This window comes from Asterias amurensis, chromosome 1, assembly GCF_032118995.1.
Source record: "Asterias amurensis chromosome 1, ASM3211899v1".
In the NCBI taxonomy this organism is placed as follows: domain Eukaryota; kingdom Metazoa; phylum Echinodermata; class Asteroidea; order Forcipulatida; family Asteriidae; genus Asterias; species Asterias amurensis.
Window position 1 is genome coordinate 14,198,788 of NC_092648.1, and position 22,874 is coordinate 14,221,661.

Below are 22,874 nucleotides of genomic sequence, written 5' to 3' on the forward strand. Positions count from 1 at the left end.
GGGGTTTTATCTTTTCTAAATGTGCGTGTAAGTAAATTTGACGGGGAAAATGAACAACAATTTACATATTAGGCCTAAAGACAGGTTGGTTTGGAATTTTTTTTATCATTACTAATATTTGTGAACATGGGATGGCTAAAAAAAAGACGTTTTCTCAACGCTAAACCATGTACACGGGCATGACGGGTGTACGTTGTAATTGTGACATTGAAGCAATGACATACATGAAGAAATTTTTACGGCAAAAATTTAGTATGAAATTTCACAAAACAAAGTTTGGTTTGGCAGCGTTTTTGTTGTTTTCTTCTAAAAAATCTGTGCGTGTGAGAATTGTTTTGGCGCCAAAATTTGGTCGGAAAAAATTAGTATAAAATTTCACAAAATAACAAGTTGGTTTGGCAGAGGTTTTTTTTTTTCAACTCATTGTGAAATTGAAGCAATGACATACACGAAGAAATTTTTACGGCTAAAATTTAGTATGAAATTTCACAAAACAAAGTTTGGTTTGGCAGCGTTTTTGTTGTTTTCTTCTAAAAAATCTGTGCGTGTGAGAATTGTTTTGGCGCCAAAATTTGGTCGGAAAAAATAAGTCTAAAATTTCACAAAAAACAAGTTTGGTTTGGCAGAGTTTTTTTTTCTTCAACTCATTGTGAAATTGAAGCAATGACATACACGAAGAAATTTTTACGGCAAAAATTTAGTATGAAATTTCACAAAATAAAGTTTGGTTTGGCAGCATTTTTGTTGTTTTCTTCTAAAAAATCTGTGCGTGTGAGAATTGTTTTGGCGGCAAAATTTGGGCGGAAAATTTGGTCTAAAATTTCACAAAAAACAAGTTGGTTTGGCAGAGGTTTTTTTTTCTTCAACTCATTGTGAAATTGAAGCAATGACATACACAAAAAAAAATTTACGGCAAAAATTTAGTATGAAATTTCACAAAATAAAGTTTGGTTTGGCAGCGTTTTTGTTTTCTTCTAAAAAATCTGTGCGTGTGAGAATTGTTTTGGCGGCAAAATTTGGGCGGCAAAATTTAGTCTAAAATTTCACAAAAAACAAGTTGGCAGAGGTTTTCTTTCTTCAACTCATTGAACTCTGGAATCAGTTCTCCCGCTTAATTAAGGGGTTGTTTCTGACTTACCCCAGACGAACTCTTGAAGTTCATCTGAGTCCGGCGCTGTGTGTGAAGTGTCCGTGACCCAGTCTTCCCTCTTGCCGTCTGGGAGCTTCGTTTGGTCGGGGAGGAAGAGCTCTCGGTCCTCAGCGAGAAAAGCTTCTCACGGCTGTTGACGCCCTGCGGGAGAAGAACAAAACAAAAACATAAGAGAACTATACAAATTTGATAAGTTAGACACGCAATTTGGTGCAAGACAGGCATTCTTCAGACAGTTTTTTTGGCTGGCGCCAAAAGGTGAGATGAATGTCGAGTTCTAGCCACCTTTTTCAGACTAAAAACTGTTTTAAACGCCAAGTTTATTCTTACCTTATGACAAGCGAACTCTGTGGTTGAGTTTAGGGTGTGAAACAGCTTTCAAAACTCAAGGTAAAGAGATTTTGACAAAAGTTAAAATTGGACTAAAAATTTCCACTGTAATAACACAACCGCACCCGTTGAAATTCAGCTCCAGAGTGATTTGTCCGCCCACCCAGGCCCAAGGGCACGCACCAGCACGCTGAGCCGAATAGCAGTAATGAGGTTAATTTGTACACAAACATATGTAAACCTGAAATTCCGCGTGAACTTATCCCTCCGCCAGAGACATTTTTCTATAATTTTAGACATTAAGTTGTAAGTTTCCAAACAAAATATGACTGAATTTCCTTTTTGATTGAGATCTGAAGAATTGTCAAAATATTTTTCATTTCCAACAACGGTTTAGAGGTTTTTCGAGGTGATTTCGGGTCTACTTTTTGGTCCGCACTTTTTTCCAATCCGGAATGGTCGACTGTGATTGGTCTGGAGTGCAGTGACGTCATCGTTTTCGCAGGAGCAGACGATAAATAAAAACAAGATCCGGATTCGCGCCAAAAAGGACGAGAAGAAAATTTCGTTTTTCAAAGACAAAGGGCCTTAATCCTTTAACAAAAGGTTGTTTTTCCCAACGTGTGCGCATCCAAATCGGTCATGTCACGGACGTCTTTGCTCAGACAGTGTACACATTAATGACATGGGTTTGTCCACGCATTAAGAGCACTGTTAAAACATGGATACTATCGATTTTATATATTCGTTGACCAAACCATTTTACCGGAAAAGGCCAATAATCAATAAATATACGATGTGATAATTTTCCAATACTTGCTAAGAAAATGTTTCAGTTTTTGAGGATTTTGACACATCTCACATCTCATTATGACACTGGCAGATGAGAGATCATGAAACAGTGATAAAACAAAATATGTGAAAAGTAGGTCGTATGGCAGTCCATCCCAATTTCATAAAGCTGTTAAGCAGAAAATACTGCTTGACGAATTTATTTGTTTAGCATCAAAATTGGCTAGTAACCTAGCAACCTGTTTCTGTTGAGCATTATGTTTCTGTGCTTAGAAATGTTTTGTGCATGCAGGTTTTTTAGAGTTAAAAATGCCTTAATCCGATAACAAAAGGGTTCATTGAAATGTTTGTGTGCGTCCAAATCGGTCATGTCACAGACGCCATGGCTGCTCTCAGTGTACACATTAATGGAATGGGTTTGTCAGTGCATTATAAATAGCACTGTTAATTATAATGTATACCATCTATTTTACTGGTAATGGTAAATAAACGAAACATGTACGATGTGATAACTCAGTGGCCAAGAAGACGCTTGAAATTTGACGGTTTTGACAGATGGACAAGGCATTTCAAATGTTACAACAATGTCAAGTTAATTTAATGTCTGGTGCCCAACTCAATTTCTGCTTAGCAAGTAATTTGTTTGTCAAGTAGTATTAGCTTTCTAAAACTGAGCCCTGGTAAAAATCAGGGGATACAGGGGGAGAGTGGACAGGGGATTATGTTATGGAGAAGCTATTTACATGTTTATGGATGGGAAGGGGGATTATGAAAAATGTGCTTGCAATGAATCGACCGGCTGCGCGACCAATGTTTACATGTGACCAGACATGGGCGCAGAAAAATGGAAAAACACAGCTATGGGAAGACTCGTACTAATTGACCATAATCCGTTGTATTTTCGCCAAGTAACCGAATCCCTTTTAGTTGAATGTTGTGACATTGATTTAAATCACATTTGCTGTTCGGTAAATCCAGTATTCTACTAAATAAGAGGTTTCTTTTGAGAGTATGGTTAGACTACATAAATTACCAAGGTTTGAGCGAGCTCAGCTGATCAGGCACGCCGTGGTTTTTGCGTTGTGCACGGCGTGAAGTCGGGCTAGGTAGGTGCAAAGGGAGACCGCAAAGTTGTCAGACTCCAGCTGATACACTAACCTTCTAATGAAATAATTTGAGGGTGAAATGAAGGGATTGGCAGCTTCTTCAGTAGATTTTTGTTGACAATTTTGGCAGAAAAATCATTACAATGAGGGCAATTTTAAACAACACTGTCCAAGCACTACCTCCATGGTCCAAGGACTTCATGACATCGTGTGCACATTCTCGTAGAATTTCCTAGTTGGTGGGTGCATACCTCTCCACGGTGGGTGGAATCAGTGTGTGGCGGTGGTGGTGATTGGGGCGGGGCTTACGATAGGACAGAGGTGCATATTTCATTCCCCAAAAATATTTCAAAATACAACATACATGTAGTTTCATAAGCATTAATGGAATGGGTTTGTCAGTGCATTATAAATAGCACTGTTATAATGTATACCATCTATTTTACTGGTAATGGTAACTAAACGAAACATGTACGATGTGATAACTCAGTGGCCAAGAAGACGCTTGAAATTTGACGGTTTTGACAGATGGACAAGGCATTTAAAATGTTACAACAATATCAAGTTAATTTAATGTCTGGTGCCCAACTCAATTTCTGCTTAGCAAGTAATTTGTTTGTCAAGCAGTATTTACTGCTTACCAGGCAGCTTTCTAAAACTGAGCCCTGGTAAAAGTCAGGGGATACAGGGGGAGGGTGGACAGGGGATTAGGTCATAATTATTGTAATTATGTTATGGAGAAGCTATTTACATGTATATGGAAGGGAAGGGGGATTATAAAAAATGGCTTGCAATGAATGGACCGGCTGCGCGACCAATGTTTACATGTGACCAGACATGGGTACAGAAAAGTGGAAAAACACAGCTATGGGAAGACTCGTACTAATTGACCATGATCCGCTGTATTTTCGCCAAATAACCGAATCCCTTTTAGTTGAATGTTGTGACATTGATTTAAATCACATTTGCTGTTCGGTAAATCCAGTATTCTACTAAATAAGAGGTTTCTTTTGAGAGTATGGTTAGACTACATAAATTACCGAGGTTTGAGCGAGCTCAGCTGATCAGGCACGCCGTGGTTTTTGCGTTGTGCACGGCGTGAAGTCGGGCTAGGTAGGTGCAAATATGGAGACCGCAAAGTTGTCAGACTCCAGCTGCTACAGCTACCCTTCTAATGAAATAATTTGAGGGTGAAATAAAGGGATTGGCAGCTTCTTCAGTAGATTTTTTTGTTGACAATATCGGCAGAAAAATCATTACAATGAGGGCAATTTTAAACAACACTGTCCAAGGACTTCATGACATCGTGTGCACATTCTCGTAGAATTTCCTAGTTGGTGGGTGCATACCTCCACGGTATGTGGAATCAGTGTGTGGCGGTGGTGTTGATTGGGGCGGGGCTTACGATAGGACAGATGCATATTTCATTCTCCCCAAATAAATAAAAATACAATAGTTTCATAAACAATTATTAATTGCCAATTAATTTAGTTTACAAAATGTAGTTTGGGGTGCGGTTAGGGTGGGGCAGGGGTGGTGATATTAATATTATATTATATATATATAAAAAAAAACATTCAAAAAGAATGTACAGTATGGCAACTGGTACAATACAAACAACTTCTTGAAATGAAAAGGATGCTGCCCTTTTCATTAATTTGATAATTATAATAAAAATGATAATGATTTATGACTGGTGTTATGGATGGCACAATAATATAGTGCGAAATAAAGTACCCAAGAACGAAATGTAGTGTGTAACATAGTACTCAACTACCCACTGTTACAGTGCAAAATGAAGTGACAACTGGTGATTATTAGGTTAAATGGTGGAGTAAGATGGTGTGAGGGGAGTGTTCGTCTTCATTGTCCCAAGTTTGATGTAGAGCATTATTGCTTATAATAATCTCAAAAACTGTTAAAAAACTTGTACTTGGGTTATCATTGTATTAGAAAACCTTTTATTATTAAAATAATCCGTTCTTCTAAATCTTCCAATTTTAAGTTTCAAAGTCAACTTTTCTGAAATTGTCAAACAAACCCCCCCCCCCCCCACTTCTCCCTTGAGCTATATACCCCGACTCCACCTCTCATGAAAAGGCCCAATTTCATAAAGCTGTGAAGCAAAAGAAAACTGCTTAGGACATATCTATGCCAAGCAAAACATGAGCAATGCACCATTTAAAACAGTGTAAATTTCATGAATTTTGGCTAACGAGTTTCTGCTAAGCGATATATTTTTCTGCGCTTAGCAAATTGTTGTGCTAAAATGCTTTATGAAATTGGGCCCAGGTCTAAGAAAGCTAAGTAAAAGAAACGCTGCACAAAAATGATTACATCAATGATTTTATTCGTACCTGCTGTACTGATCATTCCATTACATACACAGTGCAGGGGAAATGGAGTAGTAGACAAAAGAAGTGCTCTTTTAATAATTCATGTGAATTGTTTGCAGACCAGTGAGTGATCCATACAAAATAATTTCTGCTTTCAAAGCACTTGGAAAACATTGGTAAGACCAGTATCTGCACAATATGTTGACCTAACATATAAATGAAAAAAAAAAACCCTGTGACTGTTAGAGTTCAATAGACATCAGAGTCATGACAAAACAGTGAAAACCCCTTAAATGAGTTGTTTTCAATTTGACCCGCGCAATAAAGGGCAATTGTTTTACTCATTTCCAAAACTAGTAAAACTATTTCAAGGAGAGTTTCCCACTATGACCATCTTTATACTGTTTGAGTCATGTCCAGATCTGTACACATTTATATTTTCAACCTTACCAATGTTGTACACAGCTTTTAATGTGTTAATTTGTTAATTTGTTGGTGGAATAGGGGCCACCTGGCAAAGAACTGGCTCTGGCAAAACCATACTAAGCATGGACCCAAATCTAACAAGTAAGATTTAGGTATTCACAGCAACCTTTCAGAATGTCTATTTTTCCATCAGGATCTAGAGAAAATGTTCTAATTGGAATATGAAGATCCAGATTTCGTTTTTTTTTCATGGCTATTATACATTATGGTAAATGCCAGAGTTTTGCCAGAGCAGATTATTTTGTTTTCAAAACAATGTTAAAAATATTCATTCTTTAAAGTGATAATTATTGTTGGTGGTCTGTATGGTAAACCATTTGATATAATTAAACATAAAGTGTATGTTATTTGGAATGGCGAAATAACAAGTTACTTAAAGGAACATGTTGCCTTGGATCGGACGATGATCCTGAGTTGGTCTATTAAAAGCATTTGTAACCATATTTTTTAAAATGCATATGGTTGGAAAGATGGTTTGAAAGTAGAATACAATGATCCACACAAATTTGCCTCGAAGTTGCATGTTCCTTTTACTGTGCGAACTAACATGATCGGCCATTATATGGGAGTCAAATGGTCGACTGTGTTAGTCGACGAGGTAAAAGGAAAACTGTGCAATTTCGAGGCATGTTTGTGTGGATCACTGTATTCTACTTTTACAACATCTTTCAACCCATATGCATTTTATAACATTAGGTTACAAACGCTTTTCAAATACCAACTCGACCGATCCAAGGCAAAACAAATTTTTAAACTTGCTTTTCAAACTTAAATATCAATAGAATGTACTTAAATATACTATTAAACATAAATGTTTTGGTAAATTCTTTCAAATGGCTACTAAACAACCATTGGGTTGAACAACAAACAAAATTTTGGAGCTGGATTTGAACCAACCACCCCTGAACTAACGTGCCGGTGCTCTGCCAACTCAGCTATCTAGGCCTATCGTGGCGATCTCCCTATTTGTTTAGGGGTCATACCCATGACAACCAACATATGAAGCGACAGCCAGGAAGTAACTTTATCATGGTCAAATAATAACCCGGTCAGTTTCCATTAATAAACTGGCTGGGTTTATTATTTGATTTAAGATATAAAAAGTGCTGAAGTCATTTTTTATTTAGCCCCAAATTACAGTGAAGTTTTAAAGCGCTTTTGGAAAGTCAAGAGAGAAAAACCAGGACTGTTGTATACAAACACTACAGAAATTAAAGAGACCCGCAAAATGGATACAATGAAAAAAAACCAGTATATTTCACAAAAAGGTTGAGAGGCACAAGAACCGAAGGTTCAGTTCAAGGAATTAAAAAAAAAGTAATGAAAATGCTGCTTGATTACTGAGCAGCGGCACAATTTTGGGAGGGAAAATGATAACTAACTGCTGAATTAATATATACACACTAATCTTTCTTAAAGGCAAACCCAGCAAGTTTTGAATTTGTTGATGAGAGTAGCGGTTTCTTAGGTGCAACCCCATCCTGATTCTTCACTTTTCCTTGTTGACCTTTGACCCTCTTCTCTGACCCCTGCTTGACCTCATCGTCCGTTGATAGTTTGCGTTTCTTTCCCTCGGTGAGAGTATCTTGTGCATTGTGGTTCTCTTTGGGATCTGAATCTGATTCTGAAGGTTCGACAGATTCCTTAGCCTTGGCTCCCCATTCCTAAAAAAGAGACAAAAACAGCAATAAGGCACTGGACAAGTTTGGCAATTGTCAAAGACCAATAGTCCACTTGGTGTATTGCATGCATAAAATAACAAAGTTGTGAAATTTTTGGTTCATTTGTTCATCAAAGTTGCAAGAAAATAACGAAAGAAAGACACACTTGATGCACAAATTTGTGTGCTTTCAGATGTCTCATAAAAGAAAGGCTTCAGGACTGAAGTCTTGTCGAATACAAGACCAGCAATTCAATATTTGACAGTTCATTTGGTGAACTGAAAATGTCATAGAGTATTGAAGTAAAGTCCCAAATATTTGTAGCCAACCTTTTCTTAAAAAGCAGGACAGTTCTTATCAATACCGAGAAGTCTCCCAAATTCTGAAAATCTACTTCGCAATAGTACAATATAAAGCAAGACAAGTTTTCAAGTAGATACACACATGGTGTTACTGCAAACCAAATATGTACCAACCTTTTTCTCTTCTGGTGTGAGTGATCGCCATTTCTGCATGGCCAGTTTGACAAGATCCGCTTCTGATAGTTCAGGACTCTCCTCAGCTAGACCCGGCTGGTTCTCAGACAGCCAGAAGGAAAATCCAGATGGCGCTCTGGAAGAAAATATATTGCCCCAAACATTATTTAACTCTTTCATGCGTTGACTGGTGGCCACCAGTTTATATCCAAGTAGGATTTGAAACTTTGCATGGTGGAAATACGATATGGAAAGGTTTGCGGTAGCACAGTTGAAACCAATGGTTCTTTTCAGAGATAGTCATTACATGGTGTTACCGCAAACCTTTCCCTACAGTTTATATCCCTTCAGAAAAATAGTTGTCTTGAATGAGGTGAGTGTGCTTGCGTTTCTGATCTGTATATGAACCTTAGTCCTGATGTTGGGGTCATATACAGAGAATGATCTCTGTGTAAAAGTTGAATAGCGAGTTCTTGGCACAACAAAAAGTTAACAAGATGTAGACGAACAAAGATGTCTTTGTTGAGATCTCAATTTGAGCATGTCAGTGATATACCATGGGGCTTGTTTATGGAACTTACTTCTTAACTGCAGCAGAATTATCCATTTCCGCCTTAGTGTTTTCATCTTTCTCCTTTTGTTTGGGTGACTTCATGTTGCCGAATAGAGTAGCTTGGGTCTTGCCTTTCTTCACTTTGACCACGATCGGCTTCTCTGGAGGAGCTGTTGATAAAAACCACAATTGAAAATTGAAAACCCTTTTTGGACATTTGAATTAAAAATAAATAATATCCCCAACTGTAATAATAATTGTGAATTCATGCACTCATTCATTCATTCATTCATTACAAGTCGATTCAATAAAAATCAGCAATTAAATTGATCAATGACTTACGGCTTTTGAGTTTGATCTTAGACGTCTTCTTCATGTTATCGAAGACGCTACTTCCTTTGCAAGCCACCTGGGATTCAGAAGAGGAGTTCTTCTTAAAAGGGTTCTTCCGTGGTTGACTGCTGGGTAGAGCAGACTTGGGATGCATATCTTAGGGGAAAAGACATCATAGAGTTAGGATTCAAGGGTTCAAGGTTCAGTATTTTCCTCATTGTAACTAAAATGACATCCTGGGGATGACTAGAGCAGGCTAGTCGAAACGTTGAGACCAATTTAAAAACTGATTCGGAGGTAGTGCAGTAAATTACTATCCTATAAGCTAAAGAAGTAGTCTCAGTAATATGCCACTTCTACTGCATCCCACATCAAACGTGGGACACAGACGAGCTACATTTTTTCTGTATATTTTCAGAAGCGCCCTTCTTTCCTTGGGTTGCAATCAAGCTATTTTATATATCTTAATTAATCAAACTCATAGGAGAACCTAATATGCGTAAGACTGTCAAATTCCACTTTTGAACTTATCTAGAGTTTCCTTTAAGAGTTTCTCTAACAAAAACAACTGCTTATCAGGGTTTGCCTCCATTTCCCTAATTAGTTTTCTATTGCAACTTGATTTAATTTTAATTTGTATGGGAAATGGAAATGGTATAGAACTAAATTGAACTGAAATTGTAAAGATGAAAAATCAATCAATAATTCAGATGCTGTACCTTTCCTAGGTTTGATGACCAGTGCGGGAGTTTGTCTTGATTTCATCTCAGGCATCTCACCATCTCCTCCATCTTCATCATATTCACCATCCTCATCCATCGGTTGATCCTCGTCTTCTACCTCAGCCTCCTCCTCCTCCTCCTCCTCATGATCTTGTGTGGATGCCTGGCGATTTGCAGGTCTTGATCTAGATAACGTTGACCATTCAGACGTGCTTCTGTCCCTCCTATAGAGAGAGCCACATTGATGAAATTGGAATTATGCCTGGGCGACTAGTGTGTCTAGTGTCAAAGTCATGACTATTGATTGCTTAGTTGAGTCGCCACTACCGTTTTTCAACTACTCAGTCAAGCATACTGATTGAATTGTTGAGACACGCCACAAAAAAGAAAGTAGCAGAAACAATAACGCCAAAGGTAATGATGATACTACCTCTTTGGATGCTTTAAAAAAATTCTTACGCTGTGTGAGGTGGTGCCTGATACACATCATTCTCCTCTTCTTCTTCTTGCTCCGTTTCCATGGCAGCCATTTCTTCTTCCATCATCTGCTGTGCCAATAGGTTGAGTCGCTCGGCCAGCGCCATTCTGCGTGATCTGCTGGCGTACTTGATGGCGAGGGACACGGCATGCTGGGATGTCATCAGCTGACAGATCTCCGCAGCCCGGAACTCCCTGTCGGTGCGACAGGCCAACTGCAAACAAAACATTGTATAATCTTATTCAGTTATATATTCTTTTAGTTTGCATTTACACCATGTGTGTATCTACTAGCTAGGTGGATACACACATGGTGTTACAGCAAACCAAACATGTATTAATACCAAACGTGCAATGCCTCAATTCACAAAGGTGGTGAATTGCAAAACTATTACTCACTGCAAAGAGCTTCATGATGCTATCTTGCTTTTCTCGCTCAGCCTGTGCTTTGTTCATCTCGTCTTCATCATAGCCTTGGGATGTGCTGTAGTCAATATGTCTGCTCAAGGTGTCCGCTCTCCAATATGATTCCTGAAGAAAAACAGAAAGTATAAACAGAAATATATCAAACTGTCCGCCACTGTACTCCATTATGAGTAGGATTTGAAACTTTGCATGGTGGAAATACAATATGGAAAGGTTTGCTGAAACACCATGTAATGACTTTCTCTAAATGAGTTTGGGTGGTTCTGAAAAGAACCATTGATTTCAACTCGACGTTTTGATAAGTATGACCTGTTCGTCTTCGGGAGACCGTTGTCTTATGGTTGCTGTATACCTATCTGCATCCATATTCATAGCTTTGCAAAACCTTTCTATTGTTGATTCGTTCCCAAATATTACTCACGGCAAAGAGCTTCATAATGCTCTTCATAATCCACCCAACAAATAGATACACACATGGTGATACCGCAAACTAAATATATATAGAACCAGAATTCATTACCTCTATCTGTCCCTTCTCCGTTTCCAGATCACACAGTGGAATTTGGAACGGTAGCACCATGACAGCAGGTCTGGGTAGCGTTGGAGGGAAGGGAGCTCCTTTACACTGAATGCATCGCAGCTGCTGTGGGCTCTCGTTCAATCCTACTACCCAGAAATGGTCTGATCGACTCTTAGTCTGAAAGGAAAAGGAACACAAAAAACCAATCTTAAATTAATTATTTACACCTGATAACAAGTTTCAAGATGGTCTTGATTGTATAACCAGGGGTCGATTTCACAAAGATAGTCATAGGACTAGTCCTGGGACTCTTTGGAGTTATCATAAACTTAAAGGAACACATTGCCTTGGATCGGTCGAGTTGGTCTTTGAAAAGCGTTTGTAACCGTTTTTTATAAAATGCATATGGGTAGAGAGATGTTGCAAAAGTAGAATACAATGATCCACACAAACATGCCTCGAAATTGCGTGGTTTTCCTTTTACCTCGTCGACTAACACGTCAGCCATTTATGGGGGTCAAAATTTTGACTCCCATAAATGGCCGACCATGTTAGTTCGCACAGTAGAAGAAAAACCACGCAATTTCGAGGCAAACTTGTGTGGATCATTGTATTCTACTTTTAAAACATCTTTCCAACCATATGCATTATATAAAAAACGGTTACAAACGCTTTTGTTTTGACCAACTCGTCCGATCCAAGGCAACGTGTTCCTATAAGGCTAGTCCTAAGTTAGGACGAGTAACTCGAGATAAGACTAGACTCAAATCTTTGTGAAATCCACCCCATCAAACTGAAGCTGTGGGTTTTAGCGTAGATTCACTCAGGCTGTAGTGCTATACATTCTGAAGACAACCAGGCGTGCAACTTTGTAATTTGTAACAAAAGGGAATCAGCCGGTAAGCTGAAACATTGCATGCTTGCAAAACATAAATTTTATTTCAACACCTGGAATAGTTTTTCCATCTAGGGTCTCAACATTTCTGTTTTCCAACAAACAAATTAAATCTGTTATAAGTTTGGCACATAATAATAATGTAAGTTGAGTATCTGGAGTAAAAACAATCAATATTAAGCATTATCCTAAACCTTTTTTGTTGCTAAGTTTAATCTTCAAATGAGCAAACAATAAAAATAAGTTGAGGTGCCTTTCGTACTCACATGGTTCTTGGTGTTAGCAATCGGCTTTCTACCAGTGCCAAACATCCCAATTTAATTTTTAGTGTGCAATGTTTTATACTTCAAAGAGCAAACAATAAAGATTGGTTGAGGTGAATTTGTTACTCACATGGTTCTTGGTCTTAGCAATTTGCTTAATAACAGTTCCAAACATCCCAATTTATCCCTTTTTTAGTGTTAAAACAATAATGATTTGTTGAGGTGCCTTTGTTACTCACATGGTTCTTGGTGTTAGCAATCTGCATCCATGTCAGCATAGATCTATTCAGGACTCTGACCACGCCCTCAGTGTCAACGGCACAAGGTGTCCCTTCAGCTGAAAAACTAGAAACCATAACAAACAAGGCTCAAACAAGAGAGAAAGGTAAAGCATCGATATTTATCACAACACTGTCGATCTTAAGAGCCTTGTCATACAGAAAATTCTTTTACTCCAAGGTAACCAAAACATTTAAAACAACAGTTTGGTTGCTTGCTTTCACAGAAAAAATGTATGAAAGTTTACGTGAAAATTAAATGATTTTTGTATACAAAAAAAACTGCCAAGAGCTGATTGACTTCAAACTGCTTCATGTGACATTACACTTGTGCTAAAAACTCATTTGTGTACACGATGATAATGCCAGTAATAGTCCCGATTTGATTTGATTTGAGTATGATTCAAGCATTATCAAGTTTTAAAAAAAACATGTTTACAAAGTATTATTTTTGTTGTTGCATTGCCAAGCACTCACCCCAACCATGCAAGGGACGCCTTTGGGCTCACTGGTAACCGACCACCACAGATTTGTTGTTTCTTCTTTCCACCGACATGCAGTAACTGGACTCCAAGGCATTGCTCCCCCGGTACTCCTGCAAACACCAAGAAAACAAATACAATCTTCGGATTTGAGGAGAGTATAAGTATACTTTCTCTATACTTATGTTTGAAGAGTGTAGGTTCGAATCCAATCCAGGCTGGTCAGTTTTTTCTCGCAGGGCACAGGAGTTCATGTTGCAGTAACCTACCAATGCGCTTTACATTAGTGTTTAGTACATTAGTACATTAGTCAATGAGCCAAAAATATAAAGATCACACAAAGCGCTCACTCTTGAGAGTGCTTTTATGTGCCTATGTTTTTGGGGGTCACCATTAAAAAAATATATATATATAACAATAATGAAAAAAAAATAAAAATGTATTGTTATCACAAATTTATCACTAAAATAAACGATATATATATCGAAGTCTTATATAGCGCGCGCATCTACCAAACAAGGTACTCAAGGCGCTGAGTATATACAAACTTTCAGAAAGATAGGTTATTGCAGTGATGAATTCTGAGACCCAATTATGTAGCACCTTAAGGGTTTACAAGGAACACCGGGGCGAACCCCTTCTCTTTTCGATAAGTGCACTGGGTTCTTTTACACGCGTTACAAAACACATGGGACCAACGGCTTTACGTCCCGTCCGAAGGACGTACATGCATGAAAAGGTTTAAACAGTGCAAACAAACAAAATCTAAACTTAAAATCAAGCACAATCTTGACAAAAACCACAACCTCATGTGAAACACTTACCTGCTCCAGCATGGTACACCACAAGTAGCTGATTACCATGAGCAGCAAGGCACACCACTGGACCTGGTACTGCAATTACTTCCCTCTGCATACCACCAATGCTAAACAGTCGAACTAATCGCTTGTCTGTAGCTACAGCTACCCATCCAAAACCAAGGGTCACCGCCTGTACAAAGTATTCAATTCAATTCAATTCAATTCAAAAATTGTTTATTAAAACATGACTCACAGTTAAAAAAACTTAATATGTTAAAAAAATTACATCAAGTAGAAGTAGGGAAAGGAAAGGGCATGGGTATTGACTAGAACACCAATGAACAAATGCTTTTGTTTTAAGGCATGTCATATTATGTAGCAATCTAGTTAGACGATGTGACCTCTGACGTCACACGAAAAACCATAACATGATTCGCGCGCATACCGCCGGGCAAAACCTTTGTGTTTTGGCAGCCAGCTAGAAAGTGTACGCAATCTTACTATGACTACGCAACTCAGTGCCCGGCGAAACATGACGTATGTAGTGTTTTGTCAACAGAGGGCGGTTTGAATGTAAACATAGGTCACATCGTCTATAGAATAGGCCTATTATGAAATCAAAAATAATGTTGATTATCCTGTGTTTATTTACCTTGATATTTTCTCCCTTGGGCATGGATGTGTTCCAATCTTTCTGGTTGTCCCAGGACGCAAAATGGTAACAGATGACTTGGCTAGGAGAAAACAAAAAGACATTTTGAGTACAGTTATAAAAGTACTAAAAATATGCAGTTCTTATGAAGCACTTTATCTACCCAGCGGCATCTCGTCACTTTACCCAGGTAGGGATGTACTGAGAAACAATGCTGATTGGCTCACAAGGGTGGCTACTTAGGGTGCACGCTTGTTGAAAAATAATTTGAGCGCTTGTATGGACCTTGTAAGACGCTTAGTGCGCAATTGTGAAATGCAAGTATTTTGACACGATTCCATTTCAAATGAGTCAAGTTAGTTACACAGGCCTGTGAGCAGGTCATGAAAACCAAAAACGGATTTGGGCCCTTGTCAAACTTGTGCAGATTTTGGGCCAGCGCGACGAGTGGTAACAAAACATTAACAGAAACATAGTCCAATATCAGCTGCTGGGATTGAGGTTGAATCTTACCTTGCTGTATCCCCCTGGCCCTCGCTGGCTAGCAGAACGGCTTCTGCTGATAGGTCGGCCATTGTATGATTCAACTGGTTATCAAAATGCATGGCATGATGCACCGAGGTATCATGGAACTCAACATCGATGGAGGATTCGTCGTCTGTGTCGTAACAACGTACGATTCCAACGGAATTCCATTTCTAGAAAATTAGATGTAAGACAAGTAGTAATAATAATAATACTGTAGATTTATAATTAGCTGTTTGCTGTTATAAAAGATAACCCTTGCACAGAATTATCAAATCTGGAGTAGCTTGTTAAGAATGATTTAGTGAGGAACAAACATGATACAACACCTTGATAGGATACAAGGTGAAGTGGTGCATATTGCTGCCAGAGCATGCCATAACCTCATGAGCAAAGCCAAAAGGAAAAAGTGTCAACTTACAAGATTTACACAAATATTTGAGGGCAAAATACAAACTTGTAAACAAATATACTCCTGCCAGTCTTCAGACATAGGTCAGGTCTTTATTTCATTAAATAATCACAAACTTACCATGAATCTACTTGATAGGTGTACAGGCGTGGCACCGGGGATAAATGGTTTCTGTAGAGGGGTAGGTTGGGGACCTTGGTACACAACTGGTTTGGGTGGCATGGCGTCAAGTGCGCCGGACATGATGCTAGCCCCATCATCACCGACACGGGAACTGCCATCTGGAAAAGAAAAGTTTCAGGATTCAATCAGGGTGGGCTTGTATTCTGGGGTCGATTTCACACAAAAAATCCTAACATAGGACTAGTCCTAGGACTTTTTGGGAGTTAGTAAAAACTTCAAACTAGTCCTAACTTAGGATGGGATACTATCTCGAGAACTCTTTGTGAAACCCACCTCTGGTTCAATAGAAAACCAGTCATAGAAAACCAAGCAAGAGTTTCACCTGTGTGAGGGCAACGCCATTTTCTTCTCGCAAAGAGCACTTCCAGTGGAAAATGTGTATGGAAAACTTTTGAAAGGGCATCAAGGCAAAGACCATGGGCGTCAGAGGCCCAGGTCTCTGTGAAATTATGCGTGAAGCAGTATACCCTTTTGATTATTCAATTCTCTACTAACCAATTGAATTGTCATCGTCTTGAATCTGCATTATGCGTTTGTGTTGCGTGGCCGGTGTGACATCATCACCATCTTCATCCTCATTGGTCAGTTTATTCTCAACCTCGGCTTGCGTAACGGCATCCAGGAAGTCCTCGTCAATGGCTTCGTCATCAAACAAATCGGCAGACTGCTTGTATTCAGATACCTGGATGGATTCAAAGAGAAGACCTGATTGGTTACAAATCCAAACACTGTGCAGATTTTAAACAAAAAAAACAATTTATCTTGATGCGATTTTTAGTGATATACAATGATGATTTGATTCAAACACTATAGGTAATTACTCAAACTAATTGTCAGCATAAAAACTTACTTGATAATGAGCAGTGAAGAGCTGTTGATAGTATAAATCATTGTGAGAAACAGCTCCCTTTAGAGTAAAAGTTTTTGAGAAAGAGGTAATTTCTCACTCAAATAATGAAAGACTTCATCTGATGCCTTTTATTTAGACAAGGGTATTTTTTCTTTTCATTATTATCTTTTAAGATTTCACAGATTTTTTATTTGATGCATGTTGGGATACACCAAGTGAGAATACTGGTATTTGACAATTACCAGAGGTTAAATGTTTCTTGAAAACCAGAAGATTTTACTCGCAAACAAATGGTGTCCCGTCACTGATCTTACCCGAGATTCCTTCTTCCTATGCGCTGGTATAACGTTGTCCAACACGCCTACATTTCCCATGACATCAGTATACGCAATCTCATTACCACCACTTGGGTGCCAGACTAATCCACAGATTGATAGACCCTTGTTGTGTTTAGTCCTACACAAAATAAAATGTACAAACAAATAAATCAACAACTTGGTTGTTAGTTTTTAACTAGGGGCACTTTTCCCACATCTCCTATCTTCCTTGGCTCCAGCTTAGATTCTAAAGGGCATGATAATTGGTCCTTAGAAAAAAGTAGGAACAACTTTTTGAGCACAAGGGCTGATCTACATGTTCACATGGTGCAGGCTTTATTAGACTTTTTATGCCAATAAATGACAGATTTTTGTTATTGTTCAAGGGCATAAAATGGGTACCTGCGACGGTAGAGGTTGATATTGTGCATGAAAAAGCCACTGGAGCGCCGAGGCAGCTCAGGGCTGTATACTCCCCAGGGAGCTGAGAAAGATTAAGGAATGTTGTTGGCCTAATGACCAGGGCACTAGTGTAAAGCGCATTGATACGTTATTGTGAAATGCTCTATATAAGAAATAATCATAATGAAATTTAACTTTGGTCTCTTGCTGACGAGACTGGCTTCCTACCTATCAATGCACTCCCTTGACCCAACATCCCAGATACAGATACTTCCATCAGTGTTAGCAGAGGCCAAGAACTGACCGCAGGGAGACCACTGGACAATGGAGATAAATCCGGTGACCTCTGTTGGGGTCAACGTGAATGCCATGTCCCATGTGTCCCTCTCGAATACTTGGATTTCTTTCTCCAGGGGAACAGCCAACAGCTAATAAAGAAAGAAAAAAAAACAAGGGAACAAATTGTTAGAGGAGTAAAACATTATTCATACCTTTGGGGAATTGAAGAAATTTAAAAGCAGGAAAGAGGTTATAATCTGGGAAATTAATATTAAGACTAGAACTTCTGAAACAGAAGCGAGGTTAGAAATAACGGAAAACGCCAGCATATGTTTCAGATGACGGTTTATGCAAATAGTTTCTGACTATATTAAGAGCGCCATCAATCATCACATCCCAAAGGGCACGGAGTCTGCAGAGGTAGGAAGTCCCAATGATTCAACCCCATGGGGACTGGCGTCTGCTGTCCTGCCGCCAAAACAAACAAATTGTCTTCAGGTGTCGTACTGCGTCTATCAGACTATAAATACAGCTGTATCCACCTATTGGCAAAAGTCCGAGAACTTTTGTTCTTCCATGGATTAGGAGCAAGCACAGCCAAATTTTGCTGAGGAATTTTTTTTTTCCCCGTCCAGTTAACATTCAGAAAATTTTCAACTTGCCACTCCAACTCAGTACTTGGGACATAACTCTTTGTTCCCACCCCCCCTTTTTTTAGTACAGTCACAAGATTCTCTCTCCACACTCGGTCTCTACTCACCTCTCCTGAATTTGGTTTCCACGACAACCTACACAAGGTTTTCGACAAGCTGAAAATTAAAAGAAAAAGTAACCCATACACGTAAGTGATGAACAATTAAATAAGCTGTGAGTAGGATTTGAAACTTTGCATGGTGGAAGTATAACAAATAGAAGTTTGCAGTCACCATAACAGTATCTCTGTTTGAGTAGCGTTGGTTCTGAAACACTACCACCATTTCTTTTTCAGAACCAACACTACTTAAAAAGAGACACTCACATTGTGTTACCGCAAACCTCTTGAGTTAAATAGCTGTGGTCAGGTTAGGAATTGTCTTTTATTGGAATTGATGAATTTGTCTGTTTAGAGCTGGTCGTTGTTTTTTGGCCTTTGTTTACCTTGCATCACTGCATTTAGGAATAAGGGAAACAGATTTTTCCCAAGCTTGGTCGGCGATGTTCCAGATCTTGACAGTTCCATCACAGCTGGAGGACGCCTAAAATCATGGACAGAAGTAAAATCAGTTACAAGCTATGGATACCAAGGGCTAGCAGTTCAACAAAATTATTCATGTGTAAATATATGGCCATCATTGCTGAAGTGCAATCTGATGGAAATCTGTGCTGGGCGGCACGGTGTATTTTGCTCAAGAGCGCTGGGCAAAAATTGTTAGATCTGGGTAGGCCCGCCAAGCACTGCCCACAGACTAAGAAACAGACATAACGTAGGAAGAATATCATAACTGTCTCCACTAAGAAAAAAAAAATAGTTAAAAACACCCAGAAATCTTTGAAGGAAAGCTTGATACTAAAAAGCGTTCAACTTTTAACACTGTTTTCTCTGATTACTACTTTCCACTGGTCTGCATGTGTCAGTTTGTGGTGTCAATGATGATTCCATTTACTTACAATGTATTCCAGTTTAGGGTCGATTGCTACACTGAGGATAGGTGCGTTATGGCCATGGAAGGTCTTCTGGTTGCTGCCCTCAACGTCAACATACTTCATTGTAAAATCACTAAAGGAATAACATAAAACAACGTCACAATCATTCTAAGCATACAGGTTAGCTAACGCTCCTACTATATTATTAAAGAAATCATATTAACACTAATACTAGGTTCTAATATGGCACTTTATCACCTCCCTACAGGCGTGTCAAAGCGCTCAGTATTTTTTCCTGCAAGGTTTGTGTGGAGCTCCGTGGACCTATTCCTTTGTAGCACCATGTATTGGTTTACTAGGTGATGTGGCACAATATACTGCTGATCAGACCAGGGGCAAACCCCTTCATTTTACAATAAGTGCATTGGGTTCTTTTAGTTGCATTGTACACAACACACGGGACCTGCGGCTTTATGAGTTAGCAGGGAGTTCTGGTTTATGCGCGTGCGTACTCCACATATACCAGGCATTCTATGCTTACAGAGCAAGCACAGAAATAAGTGGATAACTGGTCTTCGTAAGCGCAGTATTAGGTGGTAAGCAGAGCCATGAAATTGGGCCCTGTATGCTAGAGAATTTTAATAACCTATCTTTTATTAACCTTCTTAAATAGAAAAATTAATCAAGATTTGATTAGTACAAGTCTCTTTTGAACTTATCTTGTCTAAACCGCTACAAATTTAAACCTTGCAGGGAAGGAATTTAGGATGCTAAGCATAGGATTCAAACTGCCTCTAGCCATTGAGCAATCTTGATGGTCTAGTTGGTATGACACTGCTCAAGAAATACAAAGGTCATGGGTTTGAATCCCACCCGAGTAATATGCCTGTGATTTCTTTTCACAGAATTCGGGTAAGTATCGAGTATACAGTGCTAACACACATCGGTGTACATGGGTAACAACCAAAATTAATATTCTTTATCCCCGATGCAAATTTAACATCTATAAAAAAGGAGTTTATTGATACGACAGTTTACCTTGCACCACCCAGGACTTTATTTCCGTCTTGACTCAGACAGAAGTGTGTGACTGGCGCTGTGAAGCGAGTAACGATACCATCAGCGGCCCCCTCTGGAAAAGTATGAGCCTGGATAGTGTTAGCCTCTGAGGCAGTGTACAGCTTGCCGCCCTGTTAGAAAAAAAACACACATTAATCAAATCAACATTTCATTTAATTTTATTTAATAAAAAGTTTATTTTTTTAAAAACAATTTTCCATGGCAACCAAGGGTCATGTTTTCTCTCAGCCCCAATTCCTGCATACCGACTCACTGCTGTACAGGAAAATCATTTTACCAATGGCGAATTATTGAAAAGAACGGATGTTGGTATCCGGTGGAGCTGGGTAACAGCTGAAATCAACCTTACCTAACAACATATGATATGTGAACTTTTGTTATCAATTGGACTATTGTTGAGCACAGTTCATACCGACGAATGCGATACGAATGTTGACATAACAGGGCTGTTTTCGCAGCGAGTGTTTCGCAGGAGTTCAGCAAGAGTTCAGCACAAGTCAACTGATGCGAATCAATCGTTGCTATATATTGTGTCTTCAAAATTCTGGCAGGAAGTTTGAACAGGGCTTTACTCAAGCCGGGAACAACATTTATATTGTATCCATACCTTCATTGCAATTGCAAAGGCAGCTTCTCCAACATTGATCGATTGTGGATCGTCATCATCCATGCTCTCCCATATCCTGACATCTCCATCACTCCCACACGTCAAGATCTGGTTCCCCGTCTCCTCATAGCAGACATCTGTATGGCCCTCACTGTGACCCAAACGCATCTCTTGCTTGTTGAGAGGCATCTCGCTGGATGGACGGAAATCTGAAGAGAAATAATGTTAACAAATTAGGACGGATTAAACAAAAACAAAGTTTCAACATTGATTCCTTTTTCCTTCCAAAGGGCCAGTTTCACACATCAATTATTGACACTAGGTGACCTCAATGCTCAGCTCTCCTAATGTTTCTAACTCTACTACACACCACTAAAATGTTTGGATTAAGAATGAAACTGAGAAGGACACAGGTATCACGATTGGGACTCGAACCAACACTCTGCTGAGATTAAAAACACCTGAGCTTGAGTCCAGTCTCTTAACCGCTAGGCCATGACACGCCACGGGTACAGTGTCTACTTGCACGTTGTTGAGAGTACAGTAAAAACCATTGTTTTTTTCTTTTTTCAAGAACATAAAATCCATCCATTATATAGCTAAGCAACAGTAGTTTAAGCTGACAAGTTTGACTTGTTATGAGATATGAGGTGTGTAAATGTCTGAAGCTGGCACTGGCAGAAGTCGATTGTATCTACCCTCTTTGCTGTGTACAGGAGCTAGGCAACATTTAGACTAGTCCCCTGTCTTTACCATTGCTTTGAAGAGCCATTGATTTCATTGCGCTGGATCATTTCATTGGATAAAAGTGCAGTGCCGTGGGCTTTACATATTTGAGTTTTGATTGGTCCGCCGAGGTCACATTTGGCAGCTTCACTTGTGGTCATCTGCATGTGAATCTACGTGAAAGGTGCAAATGGCTGAGATTGACCTATGCTAGGTAGAAAGAAGAGGCCACTCTCTGGCCGCATTGACGAGCCTGAACAAAGTGTGACGTCAGACTAATCAATGTTCAGGCTAGGCATCATTCTGAATCTGGTCGGCAAAACATCCTAAATGCCGACGGAAATATCAGTTATCACCCCAAGTTTTAGCATGGGAGGAAGGATAACTTTCGTTCTGTATGGCACCACCACTTTTTCACTAATTTTTACAAAAAGGGATACTTTATTATTTAATTTTAATATCGAATGAAAAAGTGGTGGCCCCACACGGAAACTTTTCCGGGAGGAAAACCCTTGTCACCCTGTAGTAAAGGAACCCACTCAGGTAGGGACTGAAAAAAACAAAATCCTCATGGATGCACTCAGTCATCATGGCTCCAGTCCGAAAATCAACCGGAAAAAATCGACAGATATGGCAGGGAAATGTTACCGGAGGACCTAGCCAACCTGACCCCGACTGCCCACTAAATAAACTATCAACATTTTGTTTATGAAATATCAAATGAATAAGTATACCAACTTTCAGGATTTCATCAATAAGACAATAATGAATAGTTAATCTTAATATAATAGATAGAAGGGTCGTGTATTTCCGACATTGTTTTCATTCATAATCATTGGACGTCGCTTAGTTTTTTTACATATTGACATCGACATTTTGTTAAAGCATTCTGCAAGTTCTAAAAAGAAAAGCCATAAATTTATAACAAAAATCGTATTATTTACCTTTTCACACTGAAGATTAGTACAAGACACCAAACATAGCAGCTAAAACTCCAGAGTATTTGGGATTACCACTTCTGTAGAATATAACTGTAAATTTATCTAGTGTTTCGCGCAATACTTCGAGATTTCCCGCGAATTGATGACAGCAAACTATTGAGGGCGCTCTCCTTGTGTGCCACTAAATATTT

At 39.0% G+C, this 22,874-nt stretch overlaps 1 protein-coding gene across 1 annotated transcript; it reads right to left on the reverse strand.

Moving 5' to 3' along the window:
* Positions 1-5,740: 5,740 nt before the first annotated feature.
* LOC139946611 (WD repeat and HMG-box DNA-binding protein 1-like) lies at positions 5,741-22,823 on the reverse strand. Its single transcript, XM_071944329.1, has 23 exons — positions 22,687-22,823; positions 21,017-21,225; positions 20,368-20,519; positions 19,354-19,462; positions 18,844-18,941; positions 18,467-18,515; positions 17,656-17,855; positions 17,023-17,164; positions 16,354-16,540; positions 15,796-15,956; positions 15,252-15,436; positions 14,739-14,820; positions 14,111-14,276; positions 13,282-13,399; positions 12,766-12,871; positions 11,369-11,545; positions 10,822-10,953; positions 10,405-10,637; positions 9,943-10,169; positions 9,233-9,379; positions 8,919-9,060; positions 8,338-8,473; positions 5,741-7,864 (listed from the first exon to the last, which is right to left on the reverse strand). Exons 2-23 carry the CDS (start codon positions 21,203-21,205, stop codon positions 7,604-7,606), a joined length of 3,399 nt encoding a protein of 1,132 aa, XP_071800430.1. The 5' UTR covers positions 21,206-21,225; positions 22,687-22,823; the 3' UTR covers positions 5,741-7,603.
* Between the last annotated feature and the right edge of the window lie 51 nt (positions 22,824-22,874).